At 52.4% G+C, this 26226-nt stretch overlaps 1 protein-coding gene across 1 annotated transcript in view; it reads left to right on the forward strand.

Moving 5' to 3' along the window:
• ARHGEF10L (Rho guanine nucleotide exchange factor 10 like) overlaps positions 1 to 26226 on the forward strand; it is a 124068-nt gene that overhangs the window by 42799 nt on the left and 55043 nt on the right. Inside the window, exons 9-20 of the mRNA XM_077837219.1 lie at positions 890 to 996; positions 2520 to 2597; positions 3889 to 4068; positions 5279 to 5395; positions 6574 to 6666; positions 8671 to 8844; positions 11749 to 11894; positions 13418 to 13432; positions 13712 to 13893; positions 15358 to 15473; positions 16098 to 16225; positions 17466 to 17566. Of these exons, the coding sequence (XP_077693345.1) occupies positions 890 to 996; positions 2520 to 2597; positions 3889 to 4068; positions 5279 to 5395; positions 6574 to 6666; positions 8671 to 8844; positions 11749 to 11894; positions 13418 to 13432; positions 13712 to 13893; positions 15358 to 15473; positions 16098 to 16225; positions 17466 to 17566 (1437 nt within the window). The remainder of the gene's footprint in view (positions 1 to 889; positions 997 to 2519; positions 2598 to 3888; positions 4069 to 5278; positions 5396 to 6573; positions 6667 to 8670; positions 8845 to 11748; positions 11895 to 13417; positions 13433 to 13711; positions 13894 to 15357; positions 15474 to 16097; positions 16226 to 17465; positions 17567 to 26226) is intronic.

The raw sequence follows: 26226 nt of genomic DNA on the forward strand, positions 1-26226 counted from the left end.
TTGGAGCTTTGCAGTATTAAATGGGTTTAAACCCCGAAGTGAGTTTGATTTCCCTGCTAACGGCGTTAGCTCAGCAGAATGGGTGCTTGGCTGGTCATGACGTTCAGGGGCAGACGGGGCACTCGGCTCGCTGGGGATAGAGCCAGGGCTTAGCTATAACAAACCCAAAGGGAATTTGTTCCAGGCTGAGGTCTCCAGTCCCTACCTCCCAAATTCCTTGGGCTGATTAATGCAGCCCAATGGTGTCTGGTGTCAGCGTTCAGGGTCTTCTGTAAGTCCCGGCTTGGACTAAGCAATTGTGCAACATACAGCTGCACAGAGAGGAACCCTCAGCTCCTTGAACCAATGGTGACAATGAACTGAGCCCCAGCCACCTGGGCAGACAGTTTACTCTTCAGTCCCAGGGCCAGGCTTGAGCTATCAGTTCTGCTGACCGGTGGGTGGGAGCTGTGTGGGGTGCATCTCCGCCCAGGGGAATGTCTAAGACATAGGACGAGACCGGCGTATTCAAGTTTCTAGGTTCGTTCTCGATGCCAGGAGAGAGAAAAAGCCAGTGCATGAAGCACCAGGTTACCAGCCCCCTACATGGCAAGGGTGTGTGTGGTGGGATGAGCGTAGGCTGGACAAATGCTCTGGATGCTCTGAGCACCCGTGCTGTCTGCAGCCTGGGAGACGCTGTGGTGCCCGCCCCAAAGCGCTTGTGATCTGAATGGTAGGCGCCCGCAGCCCTCCAGAATGCAGGGGCGGGATGCTCTTCCCCTGCTGTAGGCGCACACTTTAAGGCACACACTGGCCCATGCAAAGTACTAGCCCTTGGTCCCTCTGCTGGGGCTACGCTCTGCTGGGCCCGCCGCTCAGGTGTTCACTGCTTGTGTGTTTTGCCTTCCAGGTGACTCTGAGGAGGAAGACATGGGGTTCCTGGAGGTCACAGTCCCGGACATGAAACACCCGTCTCCAGAGCTCGGCCCCATGCCGGATGGATTAAGCCCTCAGCAGGTCTGTGGTAGGGTGAAGGCGCTGAGTATGTGGGACTTGACCTCCCCTGGCTGACTGCTCCTCTAGGATGGTGGTTACCTGGAGAGCTGTCCCCTAGATCCAGCGATGGTCTGCCCGTGGAAGCCTCTTTGCAAAGTTGCTTTTATTTCAGAGGGTCTGAATGGGGCCTGTTTTATGCTGTTTTTCTTTTTTCGAATCTTTGATTGAAGCCTTTATCAAAAATGTCATTTAAATGGTTAAATATCGAGGGGGGGCGGGGTAATTCTTGGCCAACGAGCATCTTTTTCCTGAAAACAAAAGATTTCGACTGTCCCATTTTTATGGGAAAAATTAGATTGCCTTAAAAAGGTCACTTTCGGATAAAACATTGGGAAAATTTCAGCTCGCTCTATTAGATGTACTGTTCGGAACCCAGAGATGGCTTCCCTACCAGGTTTCAGCAAAAGCTGATGCTCCTTGACATTAACAAATATCTGTCTAGTTCTGTAGGGTTTAAACAATCCCCAGAGGCTTGCCAATTTGCGAGGTTCCCCTGCTGGCCACAAATCTGTGGTCACAAGTGGGGTTGAACCACCCAGTGGCTTAACTTGTGAAGCATCCCACTGTGTGTGAGGCTTATGTGAAATTACCTGATCTTCTGGCAAGAGCCCCAGCCAGCATTGCTCCTTCCGTTGCTTCCTGTTATCAGCTGTAGGTCTCTCCAAGGGTTGGCAGGATCTTCTGGGGAGGAGAGGAGGGCTGTTTATCTCCGCTTGGTCCTCTCCAGCACAGCAGAACCTGGCTGCTGGCCCAACCTCTGTACTTGGCTACCTGACGCCATGATTTGTGGCAAACTGGAGATTGTGGGAAGTCCCAGGAAAGAGTCTAAAATCTTGGTGCATGTGAAATTCTCACGGCCTGCATGGGGCACTCTGGAGGGTGCCTGGAGGTTGGAGGCACCAGAACATCACTAAATCTTAGAGCATTAAGTGCCCTAAGCCTCCGGGGCGGGATACTGGGCTCTGCTGTGCTTAGGAGCTGGAGGAACAAGTTTTCATTTGGCGAGAGGCCCAAGAGGGTCAACGGCTGTAGACACACCAGTGTGTATGGAGCCTTTACCCGGCTTCTTCAAACTTTCCAGTAGGCTGGAGTTCAGCTGGCCTCATTCCCCCTCCTCCCTAGTTGGGACCGGTGTGTTTTTTGTAGCTGTATGTTAAGTAACTAAATTACCTCCCCACCCCTGTCCAATCTGCCCACAAAGGAAGAGTCAGCAAAATAGCTCCACATCGCTCTGGTGGGTCCTAGCACCCGGCAGCATTGTGAGTGAGCAAAATAGCTCTGCTTCTGTGAGTGGCTCTACGGCCCGACACCTTGTCACGTTTTCTCTTTCCTCCCACCAATATCTGGAAAGGGGGGGGCACAAGGAAGGTGTGATGTGATGTGGTGCTAAGTGTGTGTGTGTGTGCGTCCGAGCGCGTGCCCACGTGCTGATGGAGGGGGCTCTGCACCCGTTTCTGACCGTAACCCTGGTGTGGGTGTTGCAGGTGGTGCGGCGTCACATCCTGGGCTCCATCGTGCAGAGTGAGCGGAGCTACGTGGACTCGTTAAAGCGGATTCTCCAGGTGATGCCAATCTTGAGACCACCTGAGTCACCCACCCTAGCGCAGACAGACTGCAGACTTCCGTGACTGGGAGGGGCGGGGAGGATGGGATAGACGGGAACGAACCCCCATCCCATTTAGAAATCGAATAGGGAAGGACATGGTTGGGGGGGGGGACCTCAGTGAGACTGGTTTCTAGGTAAGATGGTGGAATAGCAATGGCAGTCTCTGGGATTGACTACCTGCCAGGGGGAGCGGAGCCTTGACTCTGCAGTGCTGTGGGACTTGCTGCTGTGTTGGGCTGTAGAACTGAAGCTTTTGTTAAAGAGAACTAAGTTCCCACCAATTCTGGTTGCAAAGAGAGCCTGTAAAGAGTGTACCCTGAGTGTACTGGATGCAGGGACGTCGGCCTGAGTCTTCAGACAGCCTTAAACAATAGTGCTGAGGGGTGTGAACTGCCCCCAGGTGGGTTGTTGACTCTGAAACCTAATGACAGCAATTTAAATGGCTTTGTTAAACTGTTTCACTGCTGATCATTTAGCGGAAGCATCCAGCAAATGTGCTAATCCTGCAGTCCTAAACTAGGCTCCAGGCTCTCCCCTCCCGCCTCGGAGCCCCACGGCTGACATGACTTCAACGCACAATCTCCGCAGCTCACTGACAGTTCAGGGGCACCCTGAAATTAATTACACAACAGATTAGACAATGCAGGGAATGTGCCTTGGACAGTTTGATTCACACCCTCCCCCGCGCCCAGGGAACTCTGTGGTGCTTTTCGTTTAAAAAACTGATCCAAAGTTCCCACAAAGCGCTGCTGAGTTTAGGTCAAGGCAGTCGTGGAGCATGGAGGGCTTTGGCCAAGAGGCACGAACTCGTTAACGTTTGCAAAGCACAGGGTGGGCTGTGAACTGCAGGGGCCATGGGAACTGGGAAACAATGTGGGAAAACTGCTGGAGTGAGCAGGGGGAGGAGAGAGTGTTTTAAAAATCATCAAACCAGTTCAGTGACTCTGGTAGCGCTGCTGGGAGCAGGGTCTCCTGGTGCGAGGTGCCGGACATACTTGGGGTGAGAGATAGTCCTGCTCGGAAGGGCTTAGGGGCTAATAGACAAGCCATCAAAGAGTGTGAGAGGGACCAGCAAAATCCCGTTTTGCAGCTGGGGAGCTGAGATGTGACAGTTAAGGCTGGGAAGTTCACAGGGGGACACCCAACTCATTTTGGCTCCACTGATGGGCCCTGAGTGACCGATCTGGGGTGGCGAGGGCACGAGGAGGGTGGGAAAGTCTGTTTAAACCCCCTCCTGTGGCTTACAGGATTACAGACACCCCCTGATGGAGATGGAGCCCAAGGCCCTCAGCGCCAGGAAGTGCCAGGTGGTTTTCTTCCGTCTCAAGGAGATCTTGCACTGCCATTCCATGTTCCAGATCGCCTTGTTCTCCCGCGTGGCTGAGTGGGACACCACGGAGAAAATCGGGGACCTCTTCGTGGCCTCAGTAAGAGACGCCCTTCTGGAGCGAGGTTAAGAGGTGGTGTGGTTCCCTCCCTCCTCTTCCCACCCCCAGGATGCCAAAGCCTCCTCCAGGCAGTGACGTAGGATATAAAATGCATGCTCGTCCTCTGTCAACACCCTTCTATCTGGAGCTTCCCAGCATCCCCGATTCCATCCCGGGCCCCCACTCCCCTCTATAGAGCTGCCACACCCACTGCTTCCAGCTCTGGGAACCTGGTGTGTTCTGGGTTATTGCAATCGGCACAGTGTAGATGAGACCATGGCAGCGCGAAGGCCAGTGGAAGGTTTTAAGAGCAGCTGCCGTAAGCTGACCAAGGAGGGGGAAGCCTGGGAGAGCACAGTTTGATTTTGCTGGTTAGCTTGATCAAATGGGGCCAGCCCACCCTGCCCACAGGAAATGCTTGGCGTCTTCAGGCAGGTTCCTAGCTTCGCTATACGAGGCCCACCTAGGCCAATGTACCGTGTATAGAACTGCGTTGTGTGCCCCGGTTACTGCAGGGTAGCGAGTTAGATGGCTGCTGCACCACGGCCAATGCAGTGGTCCTTCTGTCCTCCACAGTAGCCCACGCAGCATGGGGGGCTCACCTTGTTTACGGAGGGGGGCTGGAATGTGGGTGAAGGCGTCCGGTTCCCATGGCTCTGGCTCCTTGGAGCAGCTGCCAGAGATGTGTTAAGTTCAGTTTATCTGGTCGTATGAATTCCGGCGTCTCCGACGGCGCAATCCCCGGCCCTCGCTCAGAACCCTGCAGACTTTTTAAGTGTTGACGTTGGGTACGAGCCCAGATCTTGGCGGAGAACTTGAACCTGCAGTCTTCTGGCCTAGACGCGAGTGTTAACCGCTGGCCCCCATGCATTCGTCTATTGCAAGGAAGTGGGAACGCCTCTGTATCACCATCCCATCTGCGGTGTGCAGCAGTCCCAATGCCCCTCTTATTCTGTTTGATGGTGGTAACCTCCTTGCAGGTTGCAATGAAAGCTCTGGGTTTCAGGATGGACTTTCTGAATGCAGATGCCTCAGGAGGGGGGCGGGGAGGGGGAGGAGACAGGTTTCCAAGCTGTGAGCCTCTGGCAGTTTGCAGTGAGCTGGCTAAGTCATGTGGGGCTGGCTTCTCCTCGGCTCTAGGTGCTAAGTAAAGAGACGCTGGATCTGACTCTCCCCTCTCTTCTGTCTGGTTATTTGTGCATGTGCCAAGTTTTCCAAGTCGATGGTGCTGGATGTGTACAGCGATTACGTGAATAACTTCACCAATGCCATGTCTGTGATCAAGAAGGCCTGTCTCACCAAGCCCGTGTTCTTGGAGTTCCTCAAGGTCAGTGGAAGCATCAGGAAAGGATGCGCCTGTCACCATCTGGCAGTTGGCCTGCCTGGGGTTCTGCTTGCAACAGGGGTATCATAAGGGTTGATGTTTCCCAGGAACAAGCAGAGGATGCGGATGGAGAGAAGATGCGTTTCAAACTACTCGGTGAATCGCTTAGCAAAGGTCACTCGTACCCAGGACTTTCTACCTGGCCGGTGGCTTCCCAGAGCAGTAAAGGATTGTCCCGCTCTGTGTCACGTCTGCACTGTCTGATGCCTCCCTATACACAGGGTTGGGATTCCAGAACCATGTGGGGGTCTTCACCTGCACAGTATCCATTCTGCTTGTACCAGTGGCTGCTCTTCTCTGATGAGGCTATGGTTGCACTAATAATGCTGGCTTGTAGCCCCTATCAGCTGCCCCCTTACCTTACCCTTGCAGAATACCCATGTCATCCTTCCTCACTGGGCTTGGATTCCCAGCCCAGAATGAAGCTGGGGGCACCATCAGTTGAGTGCCACCCTCCTGAGCTCTAAGTTCAGGATGGATGCCAACGTGGTGCACGGTCACTGACCGTTCCTTCAAACCCTACCCTATTGGTACCCTACCCATCTCTTAACGCTGGCATCCTTCCCTTGCCAGGCCTGTACCATGGAGACCATTATCTATTTTTTTAAGGTCAGGCTTGACAAAGCCCTGGCTGGGATGATTTAGTTGGGGATTGGTCCTGCTTTGCGCAGGGGGTTGGCCTAGATGGCCTCCTGAGGTCCCTTCCAGCCCTGAGATTCTATGATTCTGTGATCTGCTAATGCTGCATTTGAGTGAAGTTAGGCGGCGAGTTGCTAGCCAGAGCAGCAGTCTTGCTGCCAATGCAAACCACTGCAGGAGCCCAGGGTCCTGAGTGAAGCCGGGCTCAGAGCCGTGGCGGGGGAGGAGGGTTAGTTATTCCGGCTCTGTAGCATCTCTCGTTGATCTAACCTCAGACGAGAGGGTGCGGTGGGCGAGTGAGGGAAGCATGAAAATGGAATGAGGGAGGGCCGGAGTGGAGGAGTAAAAAGCGAAGAATCCCACCCAGATCCGTGGCATGGGGTGGGTGGGTGAGGGGAGAGAGGACTAACGATGAGTGGGTTTCTGCTCTGAGAGATCCTGGTTGAAGTGCAGGTGGTAGTGGGTTGTTCTTGTCTCGACAGAAGCGGCAGATGGCAAGCCCTGACCGGGTCACGCTCTACGGGCTGATGGTGAAGCCCATCCAAAGATTCCCTCAGTTCATTCTGTTGCTGCAGGTACCTTAAACCGGAGTCTGCTCTCTTACTGGGGGGTGGGGGGTAATGGGACGATAGGATGGGTCCGCCGGGCAGGGAAGTGGGCTGGATCTCAGGGCTGGCAGGATGGAGACAGTCAGCCTGGTGTCTGTGAATCAGCCCCTCAGCTGGGAAAATTCCACAGGAGTCAGCGAAGTGATGTTGGTTTACATCTGCTGAGTCCCTTGATCTGCTAGAAATTCGATCTGAAACCCACTCCCAGGGTCAGGAGTGGCGGAAGCTCTGTAAACATGGGGGGGCCACTGGCGCCCAAACCACAGTCCCATCCCCTCGAGGCCCCGCCCCCTGCTTGCTCCTCTCCGCCCCCGAGGCCCTGTCTCTCACCCTTATTTCCTTTAAAAAGCGATGGGGCCTTACCTCCCTTGTTCCGGCACCCCTGCCCAGGGTTTAGCCTAGGCTGGCCAGCTCCCATTGTCTGGATGTGTACAGAAGAGCTCTGTGATGGGTTCCCCCCGGAGTGCCACTTACAACTGAGGTACCACTGAGCTCGCCTGACCCACCAGCCTGGGCTCCCTTTCACACTGTGGTGCTGTGACAAGTTGCCAAGCTTTCCAAGCTTGCTCTTTCACCAGCATTCACACAGGTAGGGACACACCCAGCTGTTGCTTCACACAGATGCTGAGATGGGAAGGCTCAGCTAAGGCACTTCCCAGTGGCTAAGGCACATACCCCACCCTGGAGTGAAAACCCAAAATTATACTGTCTTGCGCTGCACAGGAAACTGTACAGTGTAAGCTCATGAAATTCGCCCCCTCCCTCAATGTGGAGGAAGATATGCAACAGCTTTCTGCCCCAAGTATGATTTCCACAGTCATTTAGACAAAACAAAAACAAGTTTATTAACTACAAAACTGCAAACTGATCTTAACATACTAGATGGGTAGGATATGAATTATCAAATTCTCACCCTGAGTGATAAACAGGCTGGCAGATTCTTAAATCATAAGCTGCCTTGGCTTTCCCAGGTTTTCATACACAGGCTAAAAATCCCTCTAGCCTGGGACCATCACTTCCCCCAGTTCAGTCTTTGTTCCTCAGGTGTTTCCAGGTGTGTTGTTGTGGGGAAAGTGAGGTACCATCATGATGTCATTTCCCCCTTCTATATCTTCTTCCCACTTGCTGGAAAGCTCTTTTGCTATGATCTGGGTCAAACGCTTCCCTTTGTGCAGTGCTACCTCTGAGAGGTTTCTATTGTCCACAGTTCTGGGGTAATCTTGTGCTTGTGTGCATTTCCTCAGTAAACCATTCACATTGTTTGGCCTTTTTACTGTTGTACCGGAAAGGCTGCTTGTGGGTGTTTTTTCAACCTCACCACGTGTTTCAGTAACACACACAAAGCCAAACTTCGTAACTTCACATACGACGATCGCACGTACCATCCAGCAAGATATGACTGTCTAGCGGATCAAGACTCTTAGAATGATACCACAGAAGGCATACTTTGCACAAAACATATCCTAATGACACGACAGTGGCGAATATTGGGGTGCCAGGGTGTCACAAGCTCCCACTCAGCAGAGGGTCTGCCATCGGGGCCCCTGAGTTCAGCACGGTGGGAGAACGAAACAAAATCAACACCTCTTCCTCCCACTTCTCTGTGCCCGGGAAACCTCCAGGCAAGGGACCTGGGCAGGGCAGCTGAGCATCCCGGGGCTGCACACTGTGCCTTGGGGAATAGTCTGTGGTGCATTGATCACCCTGGCGGCTGCAGAAAGTGTCCCTATGTGTGCGCACATGCACGTTTGGCTTGGGTGGCTGCTGCTCCCCAAATCTCTGCGCAGGCCAGGCCTGTCTAAAATCCAGTTTTTTTCAGGAATGCTTCTTGGGGGTGACAGCTCCTCAGCACCTCTGAAAATCTGAGCACCGTGCCATCAGGGGCTCCCTCCGGCCCACAGCTTGGCCTGCCAGGGGATGATCTCCTTCCCTGGTGACTTGATTTTTTCCTCCCTCCCTCTTTCACCCCAGGATATGCTGAAGAACACCCCGACAGGCCACCCGGACAGGCTGTCGCTCCAGCTCGCCCTCACCGAGCTGGAGACGCTGGCAGAGAAACTCAACGAGCAGAAGCGAGTGGCCGACCAGATTGCTGAGATCCAGCAGCTGATCAGGAGCGTCAGCGACCGCAGCAGCCTTAACAAGGTGGGGGCTTGAGCGCCTGAGTGATGGGTCTGCAGGGTGGGGTTCAGTGTCGGGGAAGCAATTGCTCTGCTTGGGAAATTCCCCTTCCCGGCTCTGCCCACTAGATGACAGTGTGTGTACGTGAATAGCTTAGGAACCCCCACCTCCGGGTGTAGCCTATTGCAGAGGGTGGATGGAAAGGGGTGGTTTTCTCCTCTCCCCAGATGTTTGTTTGGAATCCATTTCTGGCAGGGCACAAAACTCTCCCTAATTTAGGAATCTACCTGCTCCGGCTGTAGCCAGGTGTGTGCAGCTACTTACTAACAGCATCTTTGCTGGTGCCGGGCAGGAAGGCACTGGTCCGGAGATGATCACAGTGGTCCCTGTGAATCTTCTCTGCCCATTCAGTTGGGGTAATGGGGAGAGAGAAAGCCTGGACTGAATATCTGAGGCCCCCAGAGAGGATTCTGCCTACAACCACGGTGTGGAAAAGACAATCTACTAGACTGGGTTGTGGCTGAAGTGTCCCTTGGCCAGAAGAATTCCCATTTCTTTCTCTGGTGATCTGTGGTGCTGTCCTCCAGCTTACAGTGCTAGGACCAAAACGTCTTCCTTCCTGGATCCTCCCCCTGCCTTCACCCAACGTCCTTCCCATGGCCGCCTGCTGAAGTCGCTCACTATTTGTCGTTTCACCCCCATAAGCCTGCCCTCTGCAATGGAACCGTTAGTTACACTAAGTCTCCATGCTGCGGGTGTGAGCCCAGGAGCTTCAGAAGCATCCTGGAGAGGGGCAGGGCAGGATGCAACAGTGAGTGCTCTGCAGACTCCACCACCCCTTTGTCCTCTGTTCTAATGGCCCCATTTGCTGGCCTTCATGCTACTCTTGGCAAGTTGGACGTGGCTTTGTCCTTTATCTGCTCAGCTCCACTTCTCAGGGCTGGCAAGGTAACCAGGAGGATGGTGTGGCCAGCCTGTGGCTTCTGGCCCTGAGTGTTGGCTCTTGAACAGATCTCTGGAGCCTGAATGGTGTTGTCTGAGCTGGACCCATACTCGAATCCCTCTGATTTGACCTCGCTCTCTTGCTCCGGAGCTGAACTCTGCAGCTCGTGCTCGTCTCTGTTTAAAATCCATCTCAAACTTTCTTGGCTGGCTGGCATCTGCCTGGCTGTCTGCAAGGGGGCTTCTGCCAGGAAGCCTGGGCACAGTAACCAGGCAGTCTGCCTGGGCACGGTCCCTGCCAAAGGAAGGGATGGAGGCTGTGTCTTATTCAAAGTGAAAGCTCTGATTTGAGAGCACCTTGAATGCATCAAGACTTGGGGATGGGCTGTCTGTGACGTCTGATAAACTCTCGATTTTCAGGCTGCTGTTACCAGCTCACCCAGCCAGTCTAGCCCAGCCAAGGCCTGGGTTTGCGGCTCCTTAGCCAGCTGTGCAGACTCTCACCCGTGTGAGCACTTGGGCTGCTCCGGTACCCAGCCTTGCCATTTCAAGTGCTGCTAGGCATTGAATGGGAGGCAGGGGCAATGCACCGGTGCCCGGCACAGAGGTTCGTCTGAGCCGGCTAAGTGCAGTGACAGCCCAGCTAGGCTGAGCGGCAGTTCAGAGTGCAAAGCAGGGGAGCATTTGGGCTTAGTATGCGTGGGAAGAGAGTGAGGAGAGGGAGCCGGCTGTCTCCCTCAGCTAAGCAACCCCCTCCTCTCTAATAGATTGGACTCTACATGTTGGGGGCGGGGGACAGGTGGAGGACCTCATGGAGGGGGCAGGTTGCCAGCACAATGTAGCTCACCTGAGGGGCCATGGGGAGTTCCCTGCGGCGCCCCCATCTCCTTGGCTGACCTGCGAGTTTTCCTATCTCAGCAGGCTCCTGTCAGGTGGGGCTTACAAAAGACGGGTCAAAGCAACAAGGCAGTCCCTGAAAACAGGGCTGTTACCCTGCTAACTACCTGGCTGGCAATGGGGCTCTCCTGCCTACTCTCACACGGCACAGGCTGGTCCGTGGCGAGGTGACTGCAGATGGCTGACGCAGCTTAGAGGCCACGGGGGGCAGCCCAGGTGGATGGCTGGTCTCCTGTTTCTCAGATGGGAAAAGGGGGTGTATGCCATAAGTCGGTGTGACTCTCGGCCAGGCTAACTGCCATCGTTAGCCATCCAGAAGCTGCATTATTTCTCTGAGAGTCTCTGGTTTACACGAAATCAAAGAGCGTTGGGTGGAAATTCCCACTCCCTGCCCCCTAGTGTTTACTCCTTGAGAGAAGAGAGACTGAAACTCAGTCCCCGGGATTTCGAAATAGCCAGGGCAAGGCGTTTGCAGAACCTCATGTGACTGGGCAGCGCTGCGGGGTGAGCGAAGGCACACTCTGCTCTGCAGAGGAAATGAAAGCAAAGGGACTGATCCTGCAAAGCGGGGACTGGGGGGCTCAGAGACTTGCTGCCACGGGTTTTAAAACGTAGCGTAGATCTACCCTCAGTCGTTAGCACGGTCCTCCTTTTCCCCTCCTGCAGCTGGGCTCAGAGACTCTGGAACTGAGGAACAAAGTTCTGAGGTGGCCCCTGGGCCAGGTCTGTTGGGTTGTAGCTCAGTATGCCATTGCTGTTATGCTGTGGAGTCCTATCGGATGAATCTCTGTACAGGAGCAAATCATTACCGTAATGAATCCGTTAGGGCTGCTGTCTCTGCTTTGTGCACCGGGCCCGCTCTGAACTGCATGGCAGAACTCGGATCCTCCTGCTCGGGAAGCCCAGGCCCCTTGAGCTAAAAGAGAAACCCCAATAGCTGTTAGCAATATAGGGCCTATGACATAGAGCTGAGCAGTTCTGATTCCATTCAGCAGGGGGCAGTGATGCCCACGCACGTGATAGGGGAACATCCTAGCTAATCTCCCTGCTCCTCTAATAAAGGACCTCCTTGCTCTTTTTCCTCTGCAGCTGCTGAATTCAGGGCAGCACCAGCTGCTGCTTTGCGAGACCCTGACGGAGACGGTTTATGGGGACCGTGGCCAGCTGATCAAATCGAAGGAGCGCAAGGTGTTCCTGCTGAATGACATGCTGGTGTGCGCCAACATCAACTTCAAGTACGTTGGCAGCGTTCATTTCCTCCCAGAGCCCGTCGTAAATGTTGTCCCTGCAGCCCTGGAGGAAGCTACAGAGATACAGTATCAAGGCTCCACGCAATGAAATCCAACTGAAAAGATGCAGGCTGACCTTTATAAAGTGCCGTCTCCGTTTTGTCTCCAGGAAAACCCTGGCATCTCTGCTGGGATTTGACATTTTTCTTTGCAGTCGTTCTAGCAACCTTGGGTCAAATGGATCCCTGGTGTAATCCCATTGGCTTCGACAGTTATACCAGTGATACATTAGGAGCCATTTGACTTTAAAATATGCCTTTGATTGCACTTCCCCAGCATTGGCAAGTTACCCAAGAGCTGCTGCAGAAAAGCTCCATTATGTGGCTATAAACGTGTAGGTGTTCTAACCAGTGAAGATGGCTCAGTAAATGGCCAGTCACTGCTGCAAACTGGGATCACCTACAGCCCTGCCCTGTCTGCCTGCAGTTATGCTGTGTAGCTTGTCTAGCCTGGATCCCCGTGTATCCTCTTACTGCAGAGTGCTGCCCTGGGTCCCCGGCAACCATAATTTCTATCCCAATCTCATTTTACCCGTCATTGTTACAGCCTCTGGGTTGAGTTCCTTGGGTTAAGAGAATGCGGTGACTGAAGCCCTGTAGTGCATCATAATAGACTGGAGTAAAGATTTAAGGCTAAAACTTTTCAGTGTGGATGTTGGAAGTTAGGCACTTGAAGACATTGGTCCGCTCTGTTCAGCGCTGGTGAGGCCTCTGTTTTGGGTCCCACATGGAAGTTAACATGTTAGAGAGAGACCAGAGGAGAGCAACTGAAAGGTTTAGAGAACATGACGTGGGAGGAGAAGTTAAAATAATTGGACGTGTTTAGTCTTGAGAAAAGAAGACTGAAGGGGAAACTTAACAACCCTTTACTGTTGTCAGGAGAACAGTGGTCAGTAGTTCATTGTCCACCGAGGGTAGCACGAGAAGTAATCGGCTTATTTTATTTTATTACTTTTTGCAGCAAGGGAGATTCAGGTTTGATAGTGGGAAAGTATTTTCCTGCTCGAAGGAGAGTTAAGCACTGGAACAGGTTACCTAGGGAGGCTGTGGGATCCCCATCACTGGAGGTCTTTAAGAACAGATTGGGCAAACCCCTGTCTGGGATGGTCTAGTTTTACTTGGTCCTGCCTCAGTGCACGGGGAAGGACTGGGACTTCCAGCCCTAATCTTCTATCATTCTATGACTAGCCTGATTTCCAAAGGTGCTGAGTGCCCCTTTCAGTTGCCTGAATGTGCATTTCCATCCCTGAATCAGAACACTTTGCCCTAAGGGATTTGCCTAAGAATACAGATGGTGTCAGAGGCAGGATTTGAACTCGGGACTTCCTGCTTTCCAGAACTACTAGATCAGGTCTCTCTTTTGAGAGCAGAGGGTAGAAAATAGTGGCTGCAACACCCAGGGAAGGGAGAGAAGTGGAGGACTTGCATGCACTTGTGGTAATGACCTTTGTTAATCTTCTCTCTTTCCAGGCCCGTGAGTACAAGGTAGGCTCAGCACGTGGTCTTGTCTTTTTGCCCCATGTGTTGGGGGTGCAGATTATGGTGGATATGCTGGTGCAGGGTGTGGAATGCAAGTTTTTATGCAAGGGAGAGGGAGCTGGGCTTGCAAATGTTTCTGCATTTTTCTGGTCTAGAGGTGTTCTCCTAGCATGACCTGACTCTTCCCTCTTGGTGCCGCAGGGTTCTGGCTTGGCTGGGGATGGGGACGTTGGTGGAGTGTAAGTGACGCTTTTTTAGGGAATAACAGACTCTCCCTCTCCACAGAGGCCAGCTGGAAATCAGCAGTCTCGTCCCTTTGGGCCCCAAGTATGTCGTGAAATGGAACACTGCCCTCCCGCAGGTGCAGGTGGTAGAAGTTGGGCAGGAGAACAGCACATACGACAAAGACAACGTGGTCATCCAGAACGCGGGAGCCAAAAAACATGCTTCAGCCAGCCAGTCGTCCAGTGAGTATCCGCTCGGAGGTGGGGGTACAGCACACTGGCTTAGTGTGTTCTGTCTTCCTCTAGTCAGTGGCTGCTTTGCTGAGGATAAGAGTCTACTATTGTTACCAGCCAGTGGAGTTACTCCTGCAGCTCCAGTGGCAGAGCCCTGTTTTTAGTGCGAAAGGTTCAAGTGGGCGAGGTGGGAGGAGAGGAGGGAAGGGATAGGAGGGGGAGTGAGGGGATCTGCGGAGACTCGGTGGTGCAGCAGTTCCTATCTGATCCCTGGCCCAATCCTGGGCCCCACAGCGGCTGCTCCAGCCCCTCCGGGTCCCATCCTCGCGTCGGCCCCCCAGATGCGCGCCAGCCATATTTCCGTTGTGGGATCGTCAGTGCACACCGCCTCCCGGTTCCGCCCCCTGGCCCTAGGTTCACTCCAGTGGTGGCGGTGGGTGATTAGGGCGTTGCTGTGCAAGCTGGGTCATTCTGGGAATTTGACTGGGAAGCGCCATGGTGTTGCGGTAGAGCGTGGGGCCTTCTTCTTCATACCGTTGACCCAAAAGGAGGGGTTCCACAGCCCTTCCCTTCCCTCCCACCCCATTGCTTCGGGATCCCCACACCCCGGGTGGCAGCACCCCATCAATGCTCAGCTGCTCTCTTCAGTGAGCGAACTGAGCAGCGTCCACTCTAGCCAGCACCCCCTGTGGGATGGAAGGGGAAGAATCGAGTCTTTCCTGAACCAAGAGACCTGGCCCCTGCCTCGGTACTTGTTAGACTCAGAGCTTGGCCGAGCCCGCGACTCCTCGGTCATGTGAGGGCTAACACCGGAATGACTCCAGACCCGTTGCTGGCTGGGTCTCTGCAGCGATGTTTTTCTGATGGCTTAACAAACGTTGCCCGTGCCTTTTTGTTTTGGTTTGCTGGCTAGAGGGGACTTCCTCTGTGGGGAGCATTGAAACGGAAGATGTAGAAACTTCTGCAAGCAGTAAACACGTTTTGGAAGTTGCTTGTGTCCCCTGAGAGCAAGGGGCCAGAAATCGGAGCCCTTTGCTACTTGGGTTCCTGGACACCTCATTGTTCCTTCTGCCCTTAAAATCCACGGGGTGTCTGAAAGGCAGCCCCGCACTTAGGACTATGCTGCCCTGTGAGGTTGGCTGTGAAGAAGACACAGAGTGGTGATGGCAAAAGGGCTCCATGGAATCCCCGCTCAGAGCACGAGTGCATTTTGGCACTTGGGAAAGCCGGGGCTGGGTAGCACTGGCAGGGTCTGCGCAAGTTTTCCCCGTGCAGCCGTGCTAACGTACTCCAGTCCTGAATTCTAGCACCCGCTGCTCTTCTGTTCCGGGACAGTCTGTACGATGGGCGAATGCAAACTTACTTCCCCTTGTGAACCGAGTTGGGATTTGAAGCCACGTCTTCCAAAGTGGAAGGTCAGCTGACAAACCCACCAAGCCTCTCTGCCTGCTAATGCATTGCTTTCCTCCCAAGATAAGGTGTACCTGGGCCCTCCACGGCTCTTCCAGGAGCTCCAAGATTTGCAGAAGGATCTGGCTGTGGTGGAGCAGATAACCCTTCTCATCAGCACCCTCCATGGCACCTACCAGGTAATGGCCAGGCAGTTCCCCTTCAGTCAGTGTCAGCTCTGTCTCTCCAAGCAGATACCTGCCAGCAGGTGTCTGGTCAGTTGGGAATGGGATTTACGAAAGAAATGGAGCTATTTCCCCTGTGGTCAGCGAACCACAAGCTGGTTTGTGACTTGGACATAACTAGCCAGGACCAAGGCTGGGGGAAGCCAAGTTAGTGGTCCAAACGACAAAGAACATAACCTTGGAGCAGGGCAGAAAATGGCACTGAATGAGGTTTCTGCCACTGTCTTACTTCTAAAGCAACCATCCCTCCTCACTACGTACCCCTCCCAAGCCCCTACACCAACGTTGCTATGCTGGCTCTTTAGCTGGGGAGGCAGGCAGATCCTTGCTCTGTGGATGTCCTACAGTGGATGGCCATTGGCTTCCCCAGGAACCTCCAGACATACTAACTTCCTGATGGACTTGGTTCTCCACCCTTGCCAGCGTGGGTGCCCATGCTAGTCCAGAGCCCTGCTCTTTGCTGTTCCTGGGTGGGCCTTTGGGTGCAATTTGATGGTAACTCATGGGCTCCTGCCTGGCCCTCTCTGCCACGCTCTGATACCTGCATCTTAGGGGTTTCCTTTTCTCTCTTGCTTCCAGAATCTGAACATGACTGTGGCCCAGGATTGGTGCCTGGCCCTGCAGAGGATGATGAGAGTGAAGGAGGAGGAGATCCACTCGGCCAACAAGTGCCGCCTCCGTCTCCTGCTTCCAGGGAAGACAGACAAGTGAGTCTGCTCTTAGATCCCACGGGCGGGACATTTCCTGCTGCATCCCTCTGAGCATGGAGACAGAATCGGAGGGCAAAGGCCTATTGGGCCATTCTAACCGGTCTCCTGGTAGGCCCATGCAGAATTGTATGCTACAGCGTGTTCCGATGCTTTGATCAGTCCAGGTGTACGTGTCTCAGGTAACGGAAGCCTATGCCAGCGTGTAATAAGGTCTCACTTATACCTAGTGCCCTGTACACGTCTGTTGCCAGGGCAGCTCGAGTCTTGTCTTGTCCCAGCCTGGCCGGGCGTACCAGAACAAACAACTGGTTCAATGCCAGGTGCTTTGGAGGAAAGTGTAAACCCCCTCCCAGCCCCCAGTTAATTTGGGGTGAGGTGGAAGGAGGAATGTCCTCCTCAACGGACCACCCCATCCTGGGATTATGCCCTGATTTTTGGGGAGACACTAAGAAGATTCATGGTGGATCCTGAGCTGGTGGAAATCAGCATACTGTGGTGCTGCACTGCTTTACACTGGCTGAGGATCTGGCCCAATATGCTTCTGATGAACCTTGGCTCCTTTTTCCTCCCTCCCCTTGTGGATCCTTATATCTAGTCCGGAGAGAAGGGCGGCTGGCTGAGACAAATGCAGCAATTACTGGTCCCCTCCTCCATTCTCGCTGAGATGCAGTTCCTCAGTCTAACAGCTGAGGCTCTGCCAGCTCAGGGCATCGCCTGTAAAGCCTCTCCAGGCCCTGTGCTCTGCCAGGCATGGGGGTCATGGCCCAAGAACTAGCAGCTGCCTCAGCAGGTCAGTGCCGGGGCGGGAACCGCTCTGCGCACCCCCAGGCAGCCCCTGGCTGTGACTCCTGGGACAGCTGCAGGCCATGTCTGGTGATATACAATGTAAGTGACTCTAATAGCGGCAAAGATAAGTCCTATGACCGTAGTAAACTGAAACCACAACAGGATGATCTCCCTGTCTCAATAATGTCGTATGTAAACTCCCGGCCTGCCCACCGCATGGTCAGTGCATTTTCAGCCCTACCCTTTTCTCTATGGCCCCCGTGTGCCCTATTAAACAGCTACTGCCTGTCTGTGCAGGGGTGGTTGCACTTCTGTGGTGGGTGAAGTGCCCTTTGGCACAGAAGTTAGCTACGCAAGGGCTGGGGTGGTACTAGGCACCTGGGTCCATTAATGCCTTCCAGTCAGATCAGAATGGAGCTAAATTCTAGCCTCCATTGTCCTCCTGCTGCAGGTCTGGCCGCCCCATCAGCTTCATGGTGGTCTTCATCACCCCAAACCCACTGAGCAAGATCTCCTGGGTGAACCGCCTGCACTTGGCGAAGATAGGACTGCGTGAGTAATCCTGTTTGCATGGGCAGGGCATCCCTCTGAATGCAAATTAAGGGGTGGGGCAGGGAGGGCCTGTCGATGTCTGTGTTCCCTTTGATAGGTCAGGAAAAATAAGTATCAGAGCTCCTTGCCCAGCACATGACATTATGGGAATGTGCCAAGCGCAGGCTGAAACTTGGGAGCGTTGAAGCCCTATCAGAGCTGCAAAGAAGCGCTTGACTAGGAAAGGTCTTTAGCTCCTCAGTGTCACCCAGGAGTCTCCAGAGCAGAATGCTGGATGCCCGTTATCCAAGTCAGAGAGGGATTTAGCGATGGGCCAAATCAATCCTGCGCGTTGCTCCATTAAGATCAAGGGATTCGGTTCTCCACTGCCGGGTGGACTCACCCAGGGTGAAAGGCTCCCATGCTGATTTGCTCGTGGTTCACTCTCGCTTTGCACTGGTGCAAATGACTGTGCAAACTGCAGGGCAATGGAGCGCCATGGTCAAGGTGGGCTTGGTTCATGAAGTCCGGCTTGGTTTGTGCAGATCAGATGTAGGGCTTGAAAGAGGTCTCTCTTATCGGGGTGACTTCCCGTTGCCTTTGATGCCTTGGAAGCTTATTCCTTCATCATTCTTACTGCTTCATCGGGGATTAATTAAAAGGCAACACTCTGATTTTCTTGCCTGCAGATCTTTGGTTCTGGTGCACAGCACGCAGTCTAATACCAGGGCGATTTCATCAGGGATGTTTGTATTAGTGGAAGCTGTGCGGTCTTTCATCATGGGGCCCCCCCTTGGTGAATAGTGGTTAAGACCCAAGTGTTAGCAACTGTTGCAGTCTCTCTCTGCTGCAGGAGGCACTGGGCTGACTGAGAGGTGGCAGTGACGGTGGAGAACTACCTGGGAGGTGGTTTGCTGAATTCTCTCCCGCCCCCCGCACACCCCTGCCAGCAGTGTCAGAAATGAGAGAGGGATGCGATGGTGCAGTTTTCTCTGACTCATGCCTCTCTGCTTTTATAAGCTTTTCCCCCCTATCTTCCTGGGTGTTTTAGTGCTGGGTGTTGTGCAAGTGCCTGTCAGAAACCAGAAAGCAGGTTTGGGTAGCCAGAAAACACCATAAAATTGCAAATCTAGAATGCACAAAACTTCCATTCAAGCACTTCAGTAAGAAGTGGAAGGTTGGACATATGACCAGGGAAGAGTATAAAAATATTGCTCGGAATGAAATTAGGAGGGCCAAATCGCACCTGGAGCTGCAGCTAGCGAGAGATGTCAAGAGTAACAAGAAGGGTTTCTTCAGGAATGGTGGCAACAAGAAGAAAGCCAAGGAAAGTGTGGGCCCCTTACTGAATGAGGGAGGCAACCTAGTGACAGAGGATGTGGAAAAAGCTAATGTACTCAATGCTTTTTTTGCCTCTGTCTTCACGAACAAGGTCAGCTCCCAGACTGCTGCGCTGGGCATCACAACATGGGGAATAGATGGCCAGCCCTCTGTGGAGAAAGAGGTGGTTAGGGACTATTTAGAAAAGCTGGACGTGCACAAGTCCATGGGGCCGGACGAGTTGCATCCGAGAGTGCTAAAGGAACTGGCGGCTGTGATTGCAGAGCCATTGGCCATTATCTTTGAAAACTCGTGGCGAAACGGGGAAGTCCTGGATGACTGGAAAAAGGCTAATGTAGTGCCCATCTTTAAAAAAGGGAAGAAGGAGGATCCTGGGAACTACAGGCCAGTCAGCCTCACCTCAGTCCCTGGAAAAATCATGGAGCAGGTCCTCAAAGAATCAATCCTGAAGCACTTGCATGAGAGGAAAGTGATCAGGAACAGCCAGCATGGATTCACCAAGGGAAGGTCATACCTGACTAATCTAATCGCCTTTTATGATGAGATTACTGGTTCTGTGGATGAAGGGAAAGCAGTGGATGTGTTGTTTCTTGACTTTAGCAAAGCTTTTGACACGGTCTCCCACAGTATTCTTGTCAGCAAGTTAAAGAAGTATGGGCTGGATGAATGCACTATAAGGTGGGTAGAAAGTTAGGCTAGATTGTCGGACTCAACGGGTAGTGATCAATGGCTCCATGTCTAGTTGGCAGCCGGTGTCAAGTGGAGTGCCCCAGGTGTCGGTCCTGGGGCCGGTTTTGTTCAATATCTTCATAAATGATCTGGAGGATGGTGTGGAGTGCACTCTCAGCAAATTTGCGGATGATACTAAACTGGGAGGAGTGGTAGATACGCTGGAGGGCAGGGATAGGATACAGAGGGACCTAGACAAATTGGAGGATTGGGCCAAAAGAAATCTGATGAGGTTCAATAAGGATAAGTGCAGGGTCCTGCACTTAGGACGGAAGAACCCAATGCACCGCTACAGACTAGGGACCGAATGGCTAGGCAGCAGTTCTGCGGAAAAGGACCTAGGGGTGACAGTGGACGAGAAGCTGGATATGAGTCAGCAGTGTGCCCTTGTTGCCAAGAAGGCCAGTGGCATTTTGGGATGTATAGGTAGGGGCATAGTGAGCAGATGGAGGGACGTGATCGTCCCCCTCTATTCGACATTGGTGAGGCCTCATCTGGAGTACTGTGTCCAGTTTTGGGCCCCACACTACAAGAAGGACGTGGATAAATTGGAAAGAGTCCAGCGAAGGGCAACAAAAATGATTAGGGGTCTGGAACACATGACTTATGAGGAGAGGCTGAGGGAACTGGGATTGTTTAGTCTGCGGAAGAGAAGAATGAGGGGGGATTTGATAGCTGCTTTCAACTACCTGAGAGGTGGTTCCAGAGAGGATGGTTCTAGACTATTCTCAGTGGTGGAAGAGGACAGGACAAGGAGTAATGGTCTCCAGTTGCAGTGGGGGAGGTTTAGGTTGGATATTAGGAAAAACTTTTTCACTAGGAAGGTGGTGAAACACTGGAATGCGTTGCCTAGGGAGGTGGTGGAATCTCCTTCCTTAGAAGTTTTTAAGGTCAGGCTTGACAAAGCCCTGCCTGGGATGATTTAATTGGGGATGGGTCCTGCTTTTGAGCAGGGGGTTGGACTAGATGACCTACTGAGGTCCCTTCCAACCCTGATATTCTATGATTCTATGATTCCATAGAGGAACTGCTTAAGTCAGGGTGCCGGTTCCGATTTCAGTCTGGGGGAGGCATCTTGCAGCAGCAGCCCCGAGGGTGCTTAGGCCCCTGGAAGCTAAGGATAAAATGTAAAAAACATCAGTCTATTTTGGGAGTATTTGTGGGTTTCATGTAGGTTTCCTACAACAAAATTACTAACACAGCACAAACAGGCAACAGCTGATGGAGGGGAAGGCCCAGGATTCTTCAGGGAAACCTGTAACAAGTTCCCAATGTCCATTTCCATCTGGACAAACTGTTGAAAGTTTTAGTTGTTTTTGGCAACCTTTCTGGTGAAACTTACCCAATGTACAGAAAATGTACCGTCCTGCATAGTAGCCTGGTGTATCCTCTTAGTCAGTCAGAGTTTTATATATGCCAGCCTCTCACGAGGCAGGCCGGTTGTTTCATCAGTTTGTTGAGGCCTTGATTCAGGAAAGCACCTGAGCACACGTTTGACTTTCAGCTTGTGTTTGAGATCTGTTGACCTTGCTCAGGTTAAAGCATGTGCTTAAGTACCTATCCCAAATAGGGATGCAGCGTGTTCCCAATTGGAAGAGGGTCAAAACAGGGGCCGGTGACTTTTCTTCTCTTCCCCAGGGCTTAGGAAAGACTCCAAAACCAACCTTTTAAACTACAGACTGGGCCAATCGCATCCCAGCCTATACGTTCTTCAAACTGAGGCTCAGGGGGAAACTGGGTAACTGCCATTTTAGAATTACAGCTTGTGAGTGGTGGTAGTGAGGGAAAAGAGAGTTTGCGGTTGAGATGACTCCAAGATATCTGCCCTCAGGGTGTAGAGTGAAGGGGAAGGATAGTTAAGGATATAAAACAAGGAATATTTTTTCCCGGGGAAGGGCTTGTCTTTGAAGCACTAAATAGCATTAAGCTCTTTCTCTGCTCACCAACTTGTTTAGGTAAGGAGAGAACAGAAACACCAGGCGTTAAGCTGACAGAGTGCCCCATCCCCTGTTTGGAAATGATGTCCATGGCTGATGCTAGCAGTGTGATGGCTAAAGCTAATTAGCTTTAGCCAAAAAAACACTGCACCAATTCCCTTTATGCACCTCACCCAGGGGACCATTCCTCTGCGCACATAGCCCCTTGGCACCATCCCTCTTGGCCTTCTGGCACATACAGGAATACCATCCCTCTGCATGCACACAACCCCACACCCCATGGCACCATCCCTCTGCATGTACATGCCCCCTCCAAGTTCCCCGAGCACCATCCCTTCCCCTCCCCCAGTAACCCCTGGGGTACCATCCATCTGCACGCCAACAGGCGCACTCCCCCCTGCCCCAGCCCTCAGGCCATCACCCCTCTCTGCACACATGCACCCTGGGGCACTATCCCTCTGTCCATCCCCATTGGGTTTGGTGGGCTGCCACACAATGGCCACACTGATGCTTAAAGTGCGTTTCCTGCAGTTCAGTGCTTGCATGTTAGTGCGGCCACCCCAGGCAGGCAGGTTATGCAGAGAGGTCGCAGGCCCTGTCCCCCAGCACGTTCCAAGACACCTGGCTCTGCCTGGCATGAGGGGCTCTTCTTGGGGCTACCCCTGCTCTGTTCTCCTGCCTGTTATGACGCGCAGAGAGGGGACGGAGCACTACTGCCCACCCCTATTTAAATGGCACCCCTGGCTTAAGTGTAGCTAAATCAGAGTTCAAGTAACCAAGCCCACAGATGTCCCCTGAAGGCAGCACGTTCCGGGAGATGGAACAGACTCAGCAGTGTCGTACGGCAGGCCTCAGTCAGGCCTCCTCCCTGAGTCTCTAAAACTAGAATTGGTGGGGGGAATTCTTGACTGCTTTGAGCTACTTAATTAGATTTACTTACCCATGTAGCCCCAGGGCATGTGGGGGTGTGTGTGTGGGGAGAATGTCCATCTGGCCTCTGATCGGAGGTCTTAGGAGCAGGAACAATTATGGATCGTGCCTCAGGGAGGTTGGCATATCTCCTCTACGGGGCAGCTTTCCCTGTGCTGTCTGGAGCGGAGGAGGGGAGAACGGAGACTCTGTAGGCCTCTTCCATGGCTGGCATCCACATGAAAGCGAGCCTGGCTGTGTTTGAGAGAACCGTGAGGGAGTCACCCAGCCCCTACAGCTCAACGTTGAGCATTCACTCTCTGCAGGGAAGAAAACCAGCCAGGGGCTCAAATGAAATTACAGCTCTTAGGAGACCCTTGCAGTGTGTGTCATGGCTAGGCACTTTGAGTGCCTCACCCCTCTTTCCCTGGCACCTGCTCTGTCCCCCTTGCTCCTTTCTATAGCAAGGACCCCATTTTACTCCTCTTCGGGTGTGATCTCAGCCAGCCAGACCCGCCTTTTATTTTTCCATCCCGCTCAAAGGCTGAGCGGTAGCTTTGGACACCACCTTGTGGCCTGTGTTTACAGGGGAGGGTCAAACGAGAAGATCACAATGGCCTATGAAGCAGGTGGAATTGGATACCGTTGAAAACAGGAGATTGCTCTAGAAGATGGACCCCAGCCTGGTGCAATGTGGCAAATCCTGTGTTCCTAACTGAATCCAAGTAGAAGGAGCTGAACTGACTGCAGGTTTCATCTTAGGTGGCTGCAGGCCACGCTTTGGGCTTCAGAGCATTGAGCCAGTGGCATGGCTGCATCTGCCTGTTCCTTCCCAGGCTGCACCTGGCTTTCCCACTGACCTTTAGGGCAAGGCACATTTGTGTGCAGCATTTGATTGAGGCTCTTTGTTTTGCATTTAATTTTCTCTAATTAAAGCGCCTAGCAGCCGCAACCATGGAAAGCCCTGGAAATCCATGAAATAAATAACTCCAGCTATTACTGCCTGGGGGCTTTCTTGAGTTGTGTTGGCTCTGAATGCTGAGGAAATGGGCCAGCACTTGGAGACTGCCTGGTTCTTATTGCCATGCTGCAGGCATGCTGTTTGTCCCTTCTCCAAGCTTCCTTGTTCGGACAACACGGCCTGGAACGGATCTGTGTGCATGCAACCTTAATGCCTCCCGAGCCCACGGGTAATAGGTACTGCTGGAGTCTTGCAGCATGTTGGACAGAGACTTCCTAGTGGGGCCACCTTCCGGCCAACCTTGAGAATCCTGACTATGGAACAGTTGCCCAGCTGCCCTTCTCCTTACTGAGTTGTATTTCTGACCTCCTAGCACTGTGTGGTGCCATCCTTGGAAAGGCCCTGGTGCGAGGTCTGTTCTGCAGGTGACTCCGTGCAAAGAAGAAGAGGATGAGATAAAAAAGGTGTCTGGCTTTCCAAAGAGCTCAGGGTCGATTTGCAAGAGCTCAGCATCCGCCATCGAGACCGGATTTTTCACAGAGCACCGCACTTAGCAGCTGCCGTCACAAACAGTGCTGAGTGCCGATGAAAATCCGGACTCTTGTTTTAGTACCTAAATAGAAGCTGAGTTCTTCTGAAAGTTCATGAACTTAGGGGACCCAGGATGGAAGCCTGTGGCTTGGAACCTGGCCATTTTGCAGAGGGCAGCAAAGGTGCCTTAGCTATGGCATGTATGTACATGTAGGTATGACGTGCCCATATGCAAGGTGACCCCATATGTAGACACCTCAAGTCAGATAGCTTTAACTGCCGAAAAGGCCACAAGGTTTAACCAGAGGGAGATGACACGCTCTGCCTAAAGACAGGTTTCAGAGTAGCAGCCGTGTTAGTCTGTATTCGCAAAAAGAAAAGAAGGACTTGTGGCACCTTAGAGACTAACCAATTTATTTGAGCATAAGCTTTCGTGAGTTACAGCTCACTTCATCGGATGCATACTGTGGAAAATACAGTGAGGAGATTTATATACACACACAGAACATGAAAAAATGGGTGTTATACACACTGTAAGGAGAGTGATCACTTAAGATGAGCTATTACCAGCAGGAGAGCGGGGCGGGGGGGAGAAAAACCTTTTGTAGTGATAATCAAGGTGGGCCATTGCCAGCAGTTAACAGGAACGTCTGAGAAGCGGGGGCGGGGAGGGCGGGAATAAACATGGGGAAATAGTTTTACTTTGTATAATGACACATCCACTCCCAGGCTCTATTCAAGCCTAAGTTAATTGTATCCAGTTTGCAAATTAATTCCAATTCAGCAGTCCCTCGTTGGAGTCTGTTTTTGAAGTCTTTTTGTTGTAATATTGTGACCTTTAGGTCTGTAATCGAGTGACCAGAGAGATTGAAGTGTTCTCCGAGTGGTTTATGAATGTTATAATTCTTGGCATCTGATTTGTGTCCATTTATTCTTTTACATAGAGACTGTCCAGTTTGACCAATGTACATGGCAGAGGGGCATTGCTGGCACATGATGGCATATATCACATTGGTAGATGTGCAGGTGAACGAGCCTCTGATAGTGTGGCTGATGTGATTAGGCCCTAAGATGTCTGCCTAAAGAGACGTCTGGTCTGAACAACGCGGCGATGTTGGGATCAGGGTGTTGGTCCAGTGTCTGTGATCAGGACTAGAACTGCCTGGACTGCTTTTCATTAAAAAGTGCCGGGGGTGTGAAACCACAGTGCAGATGCAGAAACTGCTGATCTTCCACATAATCTTAGAAAAAATCTGTGCCATGCCCCGTCGGACTCAGGCTATAACTTATGTCACTGGCAGCAGAAAGATCCCATTGCAACGGCCAAGATTTTTAACATTGACTAGTGGTGTGGGGTACCTCGTCTGAGACGCTTTAGAGGGCCTTGATCCTCAGAGGGTGGGTGCTTGGCAATTGGGCCCCTTTTAAGGGGTCTTAATTTGGGAGCCCCAGAACCGAGGCACCCAAATTCACCAGTCGCTTTTGGAAAGCCACGCCTGATCTCTGCTTTGTCACATCTAAGGTAGAGCGTGCCGCAAAGGGCGGCTTCATATCTTCCCGTGTTTTGTAAATGGAGCACATCCCCTCTGGAAGTTTATCGCAAGCGTCTGTGTAACCCCACAATGTCATTGGTGGAATTGCTTTTCAGAGCACGGTCTCCCTTTTGATCTCTTCATTAAATGGGGGAAAGAAAGCAGGCAGATGATTCTGGGCGGCCGCAGTTCCCCTGCACTCTCAGGTCCCCCGGCAGCAGAGAGTTCCCTGGTGACACTTGCGTCCCTTCTTATCTTTGTTTCTATTCAACTCCACCAGCCACTGAAGCAAAAAAAAAAAGTTTAATGGAAGAAAAATTCATTTGAAATCTTATTTGAATGCCTGGATTCCCCCAGGCTGGAAGGAGTTTTGATTCTCTTGTTTTTAATAGTTTGTTTTTTATCTGGGATGCCTGCGGGGAAATCCTGTAACCACCAGTTAGGAATAAAAACGCATTAAAGCTGCATGTGAAGAAATGTTTTGTTGTTTCTTTTCCCTTTTTTTTTTGCTGTCACTACTCGGGCCTGGCTCTCTCTGCTCCGTGCTGCAGTCGAGAGCTCAGTGCGTGAGAAAAGGTGAATAAGCAGAAAGAACCGCTTTTAGTCCTTGGAAATGCCAGCCCCTGACATTTCCTTGTGGCTAATGCTGGTTCCACCCCTGTTAGGTTCTTCGGGAGCAGACAAGCCGTATGCATTTTAAACACTTTTTTGACCAAATCTGCTCTTCATCCTAAAGCTCAA

The sequence above is a fragment of the Eretmochelys imbricata genome, chromosome 18 (genome assembly GCF_965152235.1).
Source record: "Eretmochelys imbricata isolate rEreImb1 chromosome 18, rEreImb1.hap1, whole genome shotgun sequence".
In the NCBI taxonomy this organism is placed as follows: domain Eukaryota; kingdom Metazoa; phylum Chordata; order Testudines; family Cheloniidae; genus Eretmochelys; species Eretmochelys imbricata.